Source organism: Hypanus sabinus, chromosome 25 (genome assembly GCF_030144855.1).
Source record: "Hypanus sabinus isolate sHypSab1 chromosome 25, sHypSab1.hap1, whole genome shotgun sequence".
Lineage (NCBI taxonomy): Eukaryota > Metazoa > Chordata > Chondrichthyes > Myliobatiformes > Dasyatidae > Hypanus > Hypanus sabinus.
The window spans coordinates 49,898,339-49,911,279 of NC_082730.1; the positions used below are offsets into that span (position 1 = coordinate 49,898,339).

The 12,941-nt window shown below is 41.6% G+C and overlaps 1 protein-coding gene across 1 annotated transcript in view; it reads left to right on the forward strand.

The window, feature by feature from the left end:
* LOC132381225 (signal peptide, CUB and EGF-like domain-containing protein 3) overlaps positions 1-12,941 on the forward strand; it is a 339,989-nt gene that overhangs the window by 271,636 nt on the left and 55,412 nt on the right. The window contains exon 9 of the mRNA XM_059950570.1: positions 8,813-8,929. Within this exon, the coding sequence (XP_059806553.1) occupies positions 8,813-8,929 (117 nt within the window). The remainder of the gene's footprint in view (positions 1-8,812; positions 8,930-12,941) is intronic.

The following is a 12,941-nucleotide window of genomic DNA, read 5'->3' on the forward strand; positions in this document are numbered from 1 at the left end:
GGGGTGACCTGGAACTAATTTAAGGCAATATGTTCTAACTGTTCAAAATTTCTGAAATTATTTGTACTTTAGTTTTGTGTCAGTCGTGTGCTCAATGTGACAGAGGGTATAGAATCCCATCCCTTAACAACCACACACATGTGCGTACTAGTGAAAGCCACTGGACGCTCTAAGAATTGGCAGGTTTCTTTTCGTATCTTCTTTTACCCTAGATTTAATGGGGACCATTTCTTCCTCCTGCTGAGATCCGCATTCAACTTAATTTCAAAGTCTTTCCATCTTTCTTTGCTTCGTAGAATGATTTCTTCTTTGCCCTTGTTTTGTCTTCTGCTTGCCATACTTTCCGTGTTGTCTTTCTCACAGAGGATTTAAAACAGTTCTTTTTAATTTCTCTTTCTTTTACCTTTATACACTCAGCCGAGTGAGACCTTAAGATCTGATTTTAATTATTGTCATTACACTTCAAGACTGCAGGAGCAATCCTCCATTATATTCTTACATTCTCTCACTGTCTACTGAGAGCTGGAAATTATTAGCACAAATTGTGGAGTGCAAGATCACAATCCTGCCAAATGTTCGTGGATGTGGCTGTTTTAGCAGGAGACTCACTCTGAAACAATATTGAATTGAATTTATTCCTTCATATACATGAGTAAAAATCTTTGTCACATCTCTGCCTAAATGTGCAATGTGCAATTTATAGTAAGTTATAATAAATATTATGTACAACAGGATAGTCAATATAGAAATACAGTTGCATCAACATGAATTAAGCAGTTTGATTGCCTGGTGGGAGAAGCTGTCCTGGAGCCTGTTGGACCTGGCTTTTATGCTGCGGTACCGTTTCCTGGATGGTAGCAGCTGGAACAGTTTGTGGTTAAGGTGACCCAGGTCCCCAGTGATCCTTCAGGTCCTTTTTACACACTTGTCTTTGTAAATGTTCTGAATAGTGGGAATTTCACATCTACAGATGCACTACAGTGGTGTGTACAGATACACACACCACTCTCTGTAGAGTCCTGCGATTAAGGGAGGTGCAGTTCCCACTCCAATCAGTGATGCAGCCAGTCAGGATGCTCTCAGTTGTGCCCCTATAGAAAGTTCGGAGGATTTTGGGGCCCGTACCAAACCTCTTCCACCATCTGAGATGCAAGAGGTGCTGTTGTGCCTTTTTCACCACACAGCTGGTGTGTACAGAGCACGTGAGATCCTCGGTGATGTTTATGTTGAGGAGCTTAAAGCTGTTCACCCTCTCAACTCCAGGTCCATTGATGTCAATAGGGGTGAGCCTGTCTCCATTCCTCCTGTAGTCCACAACCAGCTCCTTTGTTTTTGCGACGTTGAGGGAGAGGCTGTTTCCAAATTTTTCTGCACTTTAATAATATTACGACAAACAAAAGGGATTAGAAAGTGTTATCAGACAGAAGGCAATGGATGAAGCTATGCCTTATATCCTTATAGGGGAATGTGCTTGAGAGGGATAATAAATCAGCCACGATGGAATGGTGGAGTAGACTCAGATGCCTAATTCTGCTCCAGTGTCGTATGGACTTGTGGACAAAAGGTTGGCAGGCTACAGTTAATGGGTTACCTTAGGTACTTAGCCTCTGCTCATTTGGCCAAGGGAACGAAAGAACACAGGAGAAAAGGAGAGGGCTAAGACCACCCTGCCTTGTCCTCACTCCTCCAGCCTTTCAGAAACACCGTATACAGTATCTTTTTCCTCTTCAAATACTTTCAGTGATATAATTGCCACAATCTCTGGGTAGAGAATTCCAAGATCCACCACCCTCTCATTCATTCACACTGTGCTTGACATGATTGCCTTATGTTTATATTTATTCTGTTTCTTATGCTCTTATGGTGTTACTATTTATATTGTGTTTTATGTGCCGCATCAGAGGCAAAATAACAATAATTTATTTCACCACTCAAATGTGTACTGAACAACATTAAGAAATCTTGAATCTCTGAGGGAAGAAATTCCAACCCACTTGACTTTTAAATGATCATCTCTTTATCTTGTAACTGTCTCTCATTATTCAATCTCTCGCGAATGGAAACTTCTCAAATTTTACCTAAGGTTCTCATCGGCATCTTAGATGTTTCAATAAGATCATCCTGCATTCTTCTAACTTATAAAGAAAACAAATCTACCTTTGTGGCCATTCAATATAGAAACCCCTCTCATCCCTGGAATAAACCTGCTGAATCTCCTTTCAACTGCTTGCAATCTTAGTATAACCTTGCCTAAATAGGAAAAATAAAGATATACACTGTACTTGCTAAACCTGTATGCTAACCCTTTGTATGTTACATGCACGTAAATATCTAGTTCCCTCTGTACTCAATTCATTTTCATTTTCTCTCCATTTAGAATGTAATCTTTCCTTTGATTCCTCCTGCTTAAGTGCATGACCTTCCTACCATTCCTCACCTAGCAGTGCCCATAGTGTAGAAGTGGTGGGGTGAATGGCTTGTTTCCTTATGGAATGACTTGATTTGCCAAGTTTTACCCACTTACTCAATTTATCTACATCTTCTTGTAGTGTCCAAATATCTTCATTGCACCATGCCATCCTTCCTGTTTTTGTGTCATCGGCAAACCTGGATACCTTACACTCTTAAACGTAGGTAATAATTTATTGAGAGCCAAGAACTGGTTCTTCAGGCATTCCATTAGCTATGTCTCTTCAGCCTGAAAAAGACCTATTTATTCTGATTCTCTGTGATCATCACTCGTCAACCCATGTTTCCGTAAAGCAGTCATAGTTCCAAGTTTGGGCATGAGGCAAAATGACGGAGGACTGTGCGTATAGAGAAGGATGTAAAAAGGCTTTAGTAGAATAAGGGCAAGTTGAGAGAGTGGGTGAAAATTTTACAGGTGGATTATGATGTGGAAAAATGTGTCATCTCACATTTTGGAGCATACTTTTATAAAACGTTGTTACAGAGAAGCAGGCTCACAGGTTCAATTAGTGGAACGGAAAATACTGATAGCAAGGAAGCACCTTAACCAGCTATTTACAAACAAACAGTGAAGCAGTCAACCAAACATTTAAGTCAAACAAGTAAGCTCCTTGTTACAAAAGCTACAACACTAAACATTCAGTAACACTTTGAACTTAACAGGTACTTTGTTAAGTCTCCTCCAAGTTACACATCTACAACACTAAATAAGGAACAAGCAGGTACTTACCGAAGTGCGCGTGTGGGTCCTTCTATCTGCAGCACACTTTCCCAATGGCTCTTCAGCACTGGCTGCGATCTCAGTTTGAAGAGAGCCCCTAGTGAAGAAGGCAGAGTCTCTTGCACTTGCTATTCTGATACATCTACGGCACCCAGAACTGCGAACTGATGCTGTGGCATGGGAGCCAGCCATTGGGAGAAAGCTGTTACGCTTTCTGAATGGGCCAATCAACGAATGGCGTGGTGGAAGTAGCTTTCGTGGTATAAATGGTAAGCAGTTGGGTAGTTAACCCTTCGCGGTACAAATGGTAAGCAGTTGGGTAGTGTTGATGCTCAAAGAGACCCAAGTATTGTTGAGAAAATACGGTTCACAGAAAGCCTATGTGCAGGTGCAACGAAAGTTTTGGATTGCAAATGGTCTGCTTGGAATATAGAAGTTTTAATGCAACTGACGTATTGTGTTCTGTCTTGTTTTCCTAATGCAAGAAGGGGTATTCCTTCTACAGCAAAGAGGTATTTGTTGCATAGGGAATGCAGTGAAGCTTCTTTAGAATGGGTTTGCTAACAGAGGAGATTTAGTAGATTATGTCTCTGTGTTCTAGAATTTAGAAGAATGGAAGGAGATCTTGCTGAAACAGGGTTTGACAGGCCAGAAGCCAGCTAGAGGGAGAATGTTCCTTCCACGTCTAGAGCCAAGCATTATCATCTCATTAGGCAGCTTGAGCCAGAGGTGCTGTAGGATCAGGCCTTTTGAGCCTGCTTCTTTATTTATCAAGATCATGGCTGGTCTTTTACCTTAGCTCTATCTTCCCTAGATTGCTTGATTACCTTAACATCCAAAAACCTATTGAGCATTATGCAACTTCCAAGTTCTGTGTCCCAGAGAACTGTGGAAATGATGTTGTTGAGAATATTTTGGGGCGGAGATCAATAGGCTTCACCCAAGCTAGTACTTCCAAAATGAATATTGTGAGTGAATTACTTGTTAAAAACCAGCAATTTTTTCAAATTACCACACATTTCACTCTTTTGGAGTTTTTATATTCAAAGATAACCAGTATTCTACTTTTGTAACTTCTTCCCAGAAAATTCTAAAGCCTGTCTCCTTAGCCATAGACTTGTTCCTAACATCATTGTTTCCATTCCTAGCTTTTGCCATTTATTGTCCATCAGTGTCCTTGGGGTGTTTCTTTACATAAAGAATGAATCCCATACCAGTCCCAGCCCGATCAGATCTTCCCCTGTGTTGACTGCCAGGAGAAGATCTATCAGGTCGGCCTTTTCCCTGCGGTTAACTGCAGTGTGGACAGACTTTACTGGTTTTGCTGCATTTTTGTGGTGAGCTAGCCTCTACTGGAAAGTTCCATTCTGTCGACGAGGAAGATGAAAACTATTATAAATACATCAAAGTTTTGAATCCACCACACATTTAAGAAAATACATTGGAAAAGAATGATCGGTTCCGTGTAAAACATATTGAAAATGTCAGCAGCAACGTTTTATTAAATCAGCTCCATCTGATTCTTCAGTGGTTCTTATTAACATTGACAGTCATTATGCATCCACAGCACATCACATTATTATGTATAGGAAAACATATGGGTTAAATAAAACCCAATCCCTTTTATAACATGAGTATATGCTAGGGATGTTGCATGTGTCGTACTCACTTAATGCCCAAATCTAAACTTAAATGGGCATGATATCCTTACCAGGAATGGTGGCAGCATAGTTACCATTGTTCAAATTGGATAAAATTGGCTACCAACAAAACTTAGGTACAGTAGATTCCGTTTAATTGGGACACATCGGGAGCAGTTCATTTTGGCCCAATTAAACGGCTGCCTCAATTAGCTGAAGTACCATGGAAATAGTTTAAAAAGTCAAATTATCATTTAACTGAGTAGCAACTTGTGTATTTACATGATATACAGACAAATTAGAACACTACCAATACTACTACAGTGTTATAAAACTGTGTATTCACCCAGTGTACACTGCTATGTTCTTTTGATTGACGGTAAATGAGCAAAATCAATGCAGATAATTAACTTCCTGCATACAATGCCTTTGACAATTCCGTCCTCCAAATCTTTATTTTCATTGTAACGTTCAAGATGACAGTTGGCACCTTCAAATTCTTTTTAGGTCCTAATCTGTTAAAGTATGAAATCATTCATTTTCCCTCCCGGCAGTTTCTTGCATCTCTAAGCCTGAATGCTTGAAACCACAGTGAGAAAAACAGTTCTGAATTGTCTTACTGTTTATTTCTCATCAACTATGAGTGACGACCATCACTGCTTTTTGAATACAAACGCACACAACTGACACCATTTAAAAACTGTTTGCTGTAAGTATGATGTGGTGTCTAATGGCCACACAAGTCCACAAGACTGATGATAGTTAGAAATTGTTTTCCAACAGTCTCCTGTCCCATTTAAGGGGCTTAGTGTCCCAAATAAACAAAGGGAATCTGGGCTATTTTCTCAATTTGTTTTTGTTCTTTAAGAGTTGTCCCAAATACGCTATTAACCAATAGCTCAATTAACTGGGAGTACAGATAGAGCAATGCATTTAATGCTGCCCATTATCACAATAAAGTGCTCCAAAATAGTCATTTGATTAATTAATTTCCTGATCTAGCAATACCTACCTTGATGAGGAAGTTTAGTCATATGTGCAGTAGAAATTGTCCTGTGGTCTTTCTGAGATGCACAGATACCTAATGCAAAGTTATAGGTGTTGCTCTACTTGATTCACCCAGACTAGATTGTTTAACCCTTGTTCCATTTCATCATCTTCCAGAAACCTTGATATAATTTTGGTTTGAATTTGAATGCAAGGTCTCTAAATGGAAAGGATTATGTTTATTGGAACTGTATTTTGTCCATTCAGTAGTATTTTATGATTCACAGTCGTGCTCATGCTCTCAGTGACTGTTAAATGAGACAAAGTGATTGTAGAACATCCTTCAATATTTGTTCATTTTGCCATAAGCATTACAGTGAGAGGGAGAGGGGAACTTGACAGACGTGTTTATCGGGAAATCTGTGATCGCTTGTGGATAGGAACATTCTAAACAGCTCTGCCTCAAACAGACAGGATGAGGTTGTGGTAAATCCTCTATTGTGAACTGTCAGGGAAAGAAATACACCTCATACTGCAGTGGCTTTATATTTACTCAGCTACCTTTAACCACAGACATATTCTCATGCTGTGACCATTGATCAGAACCCGAATCAAGTTTAGTATCACTGGCATATGTCATGAAATTTGTTGTTTTGCAGCAGCAGTACATTGTAATGTATAATGAAAAAAAACTATAAGTTACAACAAGGAATATATATCCACAAAATAAATAGTGCAAAAAGAGAGCAAGAAAGAAAATAAAATAGTGAGTTAGTGCATGTGGGTTCATTGTCCATTCAGAGCTCTGAAGGCAGAGGGGAAGAAGCCGCTGCTAAAATGTTGAGGAGCCTGTGCGTCTTCAGGCTCCTGTGCCTCCTCCGTGGTGGTGGTAATCAGAAGAGGGCATGTCGTGAATAGTGAGAGATCTTAATGATGGATGCCCCCTTCTTGAAGCACTGCCTCTTGAAGATTCCTCGATGGTGGGGAGGGATGTGCCTGTGATGGAGGTGGCTGGATCTACAAACCCCTGCAGCTTCTTGCGTGTTGGAGCTTCCACACCGGGCTGTGATGCAAAAGTCAGAATGATCTCCACCGTACTTCTGTAGAAGTCTACAAGTGTCTTTGGTGACATACTAAATCTCTTCAGACTCCTAATGAAGTACGTTTGCTGGTTTGCCTTCTTTGTGGGTCAAATGTATTAGGCCCAGGACAGATCCTGTGAGATGTTCAACACCCAGGAACTTGAAACTGCTCACTCCTTCCACCTCCGATGGCTCCATGAGAAGTGGTGTGTGTTCTTCCAACTCTTCCTTCCTGAAATTCGCAATTAAATCCTTGGTTTTGCTGACATTGAGTGTAACACCATTCAACCAGCTGACTCCCACTGCTACAAACATATTGGGCAAGGTGTAGGAGAATCCTTTACTGTCTATTGTGGGGTTTAGCAGCTACGCACCAGATTAAATGGCCTATTTACATCACAGCCCAACCTACATCTGGAACTAGTTTGCTTTCTCGAGGAACAAAATTTAGTGTTTGGAAAGAAACTTTAAAAGGAGTTAATTGGTTAATAGAAGTTTCGTAGCATTTTATCCTGACATAGATTTCAGTAAATTAACAACATTAAAGAATTAATATACTACATTTCAGGATGTTTCAAAGAGCTTTAGTGCCAATGATCATTTAATTATGGTCACCATTGTACTATAGAGAACTGTGGCAGCCGGTTTGTACACAGCAAGTGCAACAAACAGCACTAGGATTTATAATGAATGTCTGTTTTATGATGATGTACAGAGCACCAGGGATGTCCCTGCTGCTTTTCAAAATAGTGCCGAAGGACATTTTATATTCATGAGAGAGGCCAGACCTAAGATTAACATCTCTTTTGAAAGACAATGCCTCTGGCAGTGCATTGCAATGAATTTCAACTTGAGTCATGTGCTCAGGCTACAGGGCAGAGCTCGAATTTACAACCACCTAAATCAAAGTGTGGCTTACACTGGGCCAGGCTGGCCCTCGAGGTTACCTTTCCCCAATCAGCATGAGTTTATGGCATGTATTTATTGATTGTGGGCGGAATATGTAGTTGTAGTGACTGAGAGATTACTTTTTCTTTGCTCCTGAATTCCAGCAGATTGATTAATATGTGCAAATGTTCTCCAATTTCTGAAGATAAGTAACTCATAGAGGGATAATGCTTAATTTGAAGATGCCTTTATTAAACGTGGAATTTGCTGTTTACCTTGTCAATCTGACATAAAAGTTATTCTCATGCTTCCTATTAATATTTTGAGAGACATAGTTTTGTATGGCAAAGATTTTGAGATTTGTGACTGCATTTCGTATTAATGATGCAATGGTGTTTTGGTACTGCTGTGTTGCAAAGGCCACGATAATGCCAAGTGGGCTGCTCTTTGGTCCCAGTTTTCCCCCTTTGCTCAGTCACAAGTGACAAGCAAATGTACATAAGTTAACTGCCACTGGGTCAGCATCCAACCTTGCATTAAAATATCATTGTCCCATCAGTTAAGAAAGAGCTGTGACCGTGCATCCTGACAGCAGTTGTAACCATTGCACACGTTCACACACACAAGGCTTGGGTTCTAATTTCTGACCCCAGTTGTATATCTTCCTCTACGAGAAATTGGTGGATTAGACATTTTAAATCGGTGATGACAACTGACTATAACACGTGGCTATAGACGTGATTGTTTGTAAATCGTGAGCCTCAGTCCATCTGTGGCATTCTCTCATGCAGGCTGTTGCAGACTCTGGCCATTCTTGTACATTTGCCATTTAGGATACATGGAGCAGTTCCGCACAATGCAGGCCTTTGGTCCGCGGTGTTGTACCAACCTTTTAACCGCTTCTAAGATCAATCTAACCCTTCCCTCCAACATAACCCTCCATTTTCCTTTCATCCATCTGCCTCGTGGCTGAAGTCAAACTTATAACGTGCAAGAGTCTGATTCATTTTCCTTTTCCCTTCTAGATATTGATGAATGCTCCTTTGACAGAACATGTGATCACATCTGTGTGAACTCCCCTGGGAGCTTTGAATGCTTTTGCCACAAGGGTTACACATTATATGGACTAACACACTGTGGAGGTAGGTAAATGTTGCCCATTCTCACTGGATTTGATATTGGTTATTCTTGTCACATATACAGGGAAAAGCTTTTGTTTCGCCTGCCATCCAAAGGTATCATGCTACTCAGAATTAAAACAAGGCAGTAATAAAAATACAGAGTTGCAATGACAGAGAAGCTGCACCACTGGTAGATAAATAAGGTGTAACGACCATGACAAAATAGACCGAGAGGTCAAAAATTCCTCTTTTAGCATATGAGAGACGCATTCAAGTCAAGAGTAGGGTAGAAGCTATCCTGATTCTGGACGTTCGTGCTCTCTGACTTTCATATCTTCTACCCCACAGAAAAAGTGAGAAATACTAGGGTGCGAGGGGTCCTTAATTACGTTTGCTGCACTCACAACTCCCTGCAGTTTCTTATCGTCCTGGGCAGAGCTACACTAAGCTGTGATGCGCTCTTAAGAAAGGTTGAAATTGCTTGAAACTGGCAATGAGTAGTTGGATAAATGCTATCTTATTAAACTTGAGTCATCCATTGTGGCCTGTTTATATCAGAACATTCCACGACCTGAGGTCTGTAATTTGTGATATTGTTAAATAATCTTTTATCCTCGTTATCATTCTGTACCCTATCGAAGCTGAATCATGCAGGTTGTCTACTCTGATCACCTTGATACGGGATTGTAAAAAACAAATTCTATTCCGAGAAATGAGCTTGTGCTGGAGGCACATAGCTGATGGCATGCCAATATCAACTAGATGCCAGTGAAGCAATTCCCGATGGTCAACAATGTGGGAGCCTCCACAGGCATTTGAGGAAGCCGTGTCAACTCTCTTTCATTTAAAGCTGTTTGTACTCTGGTGGTGACAATCCAACCCAGCTACGGACTTTATCCAACAAATCCCAATGCCCAGTCTGAACCCACCCTCAAAGGACATCTGTCTGCCTAGTGACTGTCCTTTCCACCCTCCCCATCTACTGAAGTCATTCCTCCTGACCACCAGTCTCTCACTGGCTTCCTCGCCCACGATCCACCAAACTGCTCAACCCCTCTTAATGGATCACTGCCCGACTCCTTTACCAAGTTCCTGTCCGCGTTCTTTCTCTGGTCTCCGCCTGCTGGGCTTACTCGGTTTCCCTTATGTGCTCTGCCATAATGGGCACACACCTGTGTCAAACGCAGAAGAATTATTTTCATCTCATCATCTTAACAGTATTCAGTGCTGCTGAAAACTTGTTTAATTACTGACCCGTACACTGTGGGTGTTGATCTGGAGGGAATAATGGAACTAGCAACTGTCACGTCTTGTAGAGGAAAGTGAAAAATGAAAATGACACAAAGGAATTTTGGAAGCAATGGAGAATAGATTGGGAAGGTTGGATTGCCTTGGTTAAGCCTCCAGAGTACTCATGGACTAGGTGCCCTACAATTGTGCAGCTCACCTCTTTAGTGTTAATTACCTTCAATTCCTCCTGACTCCACCTCAGACTAGTAGGAATCACCGAACGTCTCTGATTAAAAAGACATAAATACGCTGGATGATGGGGGATAGTGAGTTCCCCATTGACAAGAGAAGATCTGTATTTTGTGTGTGATGCGAAGTTCATCCATGCTGGGCTAGTTCACCTTGCATAAGAGGACATTCAGCCATCATAGTTAGTCTCAGGACCCCTGCTTAAGGAAGGAAAAACATCCATTTGTTAATTCATGTGTTAATTCACTCCTTATTCAGTAAGCAGAGTTCCTACACAGTCTCTAATTACTTACAGTTTCTGAACACTCCCTCCACATTTTGATTTTCTAAAGCTTCTCTGAAAGTCACCATAGATTTACAAATAATTTTCCAAATCTGAGGGTGGTACAGCTAGTGGAGCGTTGACATCTCATTGCTCCAGCAAGCCAGGTACAATCCTGACCTTGTGGCAGCCTGTACATTCACCCTGAGATGATGCGCGTGTCCTCTGGGTGCCCTATGTTTCTCCCACATCTCAATTCATTGATTTGTGTTGGTGAATGGGTGTTTCTGATGGGCTGAGTGGCCTGTTTCATTCTACAATCCACAAGTGTCCTTCTCTAAAACCAACAGTGTTTAATAAACCTTCTGTTGTTTAGTCTGCAAGAGAATTTCGTATTGCATATTGTAATCACTATTTATTGATTCACATCTCAATGAGATACAGCCTTGCAGAGTCAAATGTTTCAAGGTACAAAGTAAAGAAGGATTGTTTGTTTAAATTATGAAAGATTACCGAGTGAATTCAAATCGCACCCACCAAAGTAAATAGCCCCATTCCAAATTAAAATATTTAGTAAATGGGATTTATACATAGTTGAGAATATTCTTAATATGACAGATCAATTGAGTTACTTAAATAGTTGTGAAAATGTACCCTCCCTGCCTGTGGAATGATTGTACCAGAGAATGCTCCATGTGCAAGTTTCCATACATATCATACTCAGTAAGGGTGAACTGGATCTCAGATGTTGGATCCCAGTTCACTGAACACTTCCCCTTAGCACAATTCTTAATCCTAAATAATATGGTGTAAGTTGAGTCACAATGACATTCAGAGATAATTCCAGTCTAGATCATGTGAAAAAAAAACAAAATGAAGAAAAATAATTGTAACAGAAGTTATCAGTTGTTGGAAAGGGCCAACAAAGACTGTTAAAATATTTAGTAAATGGTATTATACATAGCTGGTTTCCATCATAAATGTCAAAGTGGAGTTTATCGTCATGGGTGCACAGGAGCAAAGAGAGGCCTGCTCATGGCACACGGCAGCACAGGAGCAAAGAGAGGCCTGCTCATGGCACACGGCAGCACAGGAGCAAAGAAAGGCCTGCTCATGGCAACACAGGCACACGGCAGCACAGGAGCAAAGAGAGGCCTGCTCATGGCACACGGCAGCACAGGACCAAAGAAAGGCCTGCTCATGGCAACACAGGCACACGGCAGCACAGGACCAAAGAAAGGCCTGCTCATGGCAACACAGGCACACGGCAGCACAGGAGCAAAGAGAGGCCTGCTCATGGCACACGGTAGCACAGGAGCAAAGAGAGGCCTGCTCATGGCACACGGCAGCACAGGAGCAAAGAGAGGCCTGCTCATGGCACACGGCAGCACAGGAGCAAAGAGAGGCCTGCTCATGGCACACGGCAGCACAGGAGCAAAGAGAGGCCTGCTCATGGCACACGGCAGCACAGGAGCAAAGAGAGGCCTGCTCATGGCACACGGCAGCACAGGAGCAAAGAAAGGCCTGCTCATGGCAACACAGGCACACGGTAGCACAGGAGCAAAGAGAGGCCTGCTCATGGCACACGGCAGCACAGGAGCAAAGAAAGGCCTGCTCATGGCACACGGCAGCACAGGAGCAAAGAGAGGCCTGCTCATGGCAACACAGGCACACGGCAGCACAGGAGCAAAGAAAGGCCTGCTCATGGCAACACAGGCACACAGCAGCACAGGAGCAAAGAGAGACCTGCTCATGGCACACGGCAGCACAGGAGCAAAGAAAGGCCTGCTCATGGCACACGGCAGCACAGGAGCAAAGAGAGGCCTGCTCATGGCACACGGCAGCACAGGAGCAAAGAGAGGCCTGCTCATAGCAACACAGGCACACGGCAGCAGATACGCAGCGTTCACAAGAAATTAAACATAAGCTGTACACTATTTCTCCAATAAAATACAACTAGAACAAAATCTAAGTCAGTTTCAGTGTGGAGAGAATGACATAGTCCGATACATTGAGACTGAAAAATAACTATTAAGTCAGATTAATAAAGTGGACGCAATGAAATTCAATACAGTTTTGATCCATTTTCCCCACAGCTTATTAACATGCTGAAGTAAAATGACCAATAAAATATCCTATATCAATTCTGACTGAATTTCTAAATAAAGCTTTTCACCTCCAGCTTATTTGAGATACTGCCTTCACTAGCTCCACATTGCTGAAGAAGCTGTTTTTAACTTGGTAGCTTTAAAAGCTTATTATTATCTGTAAATTGCAGATAGCTACGATATA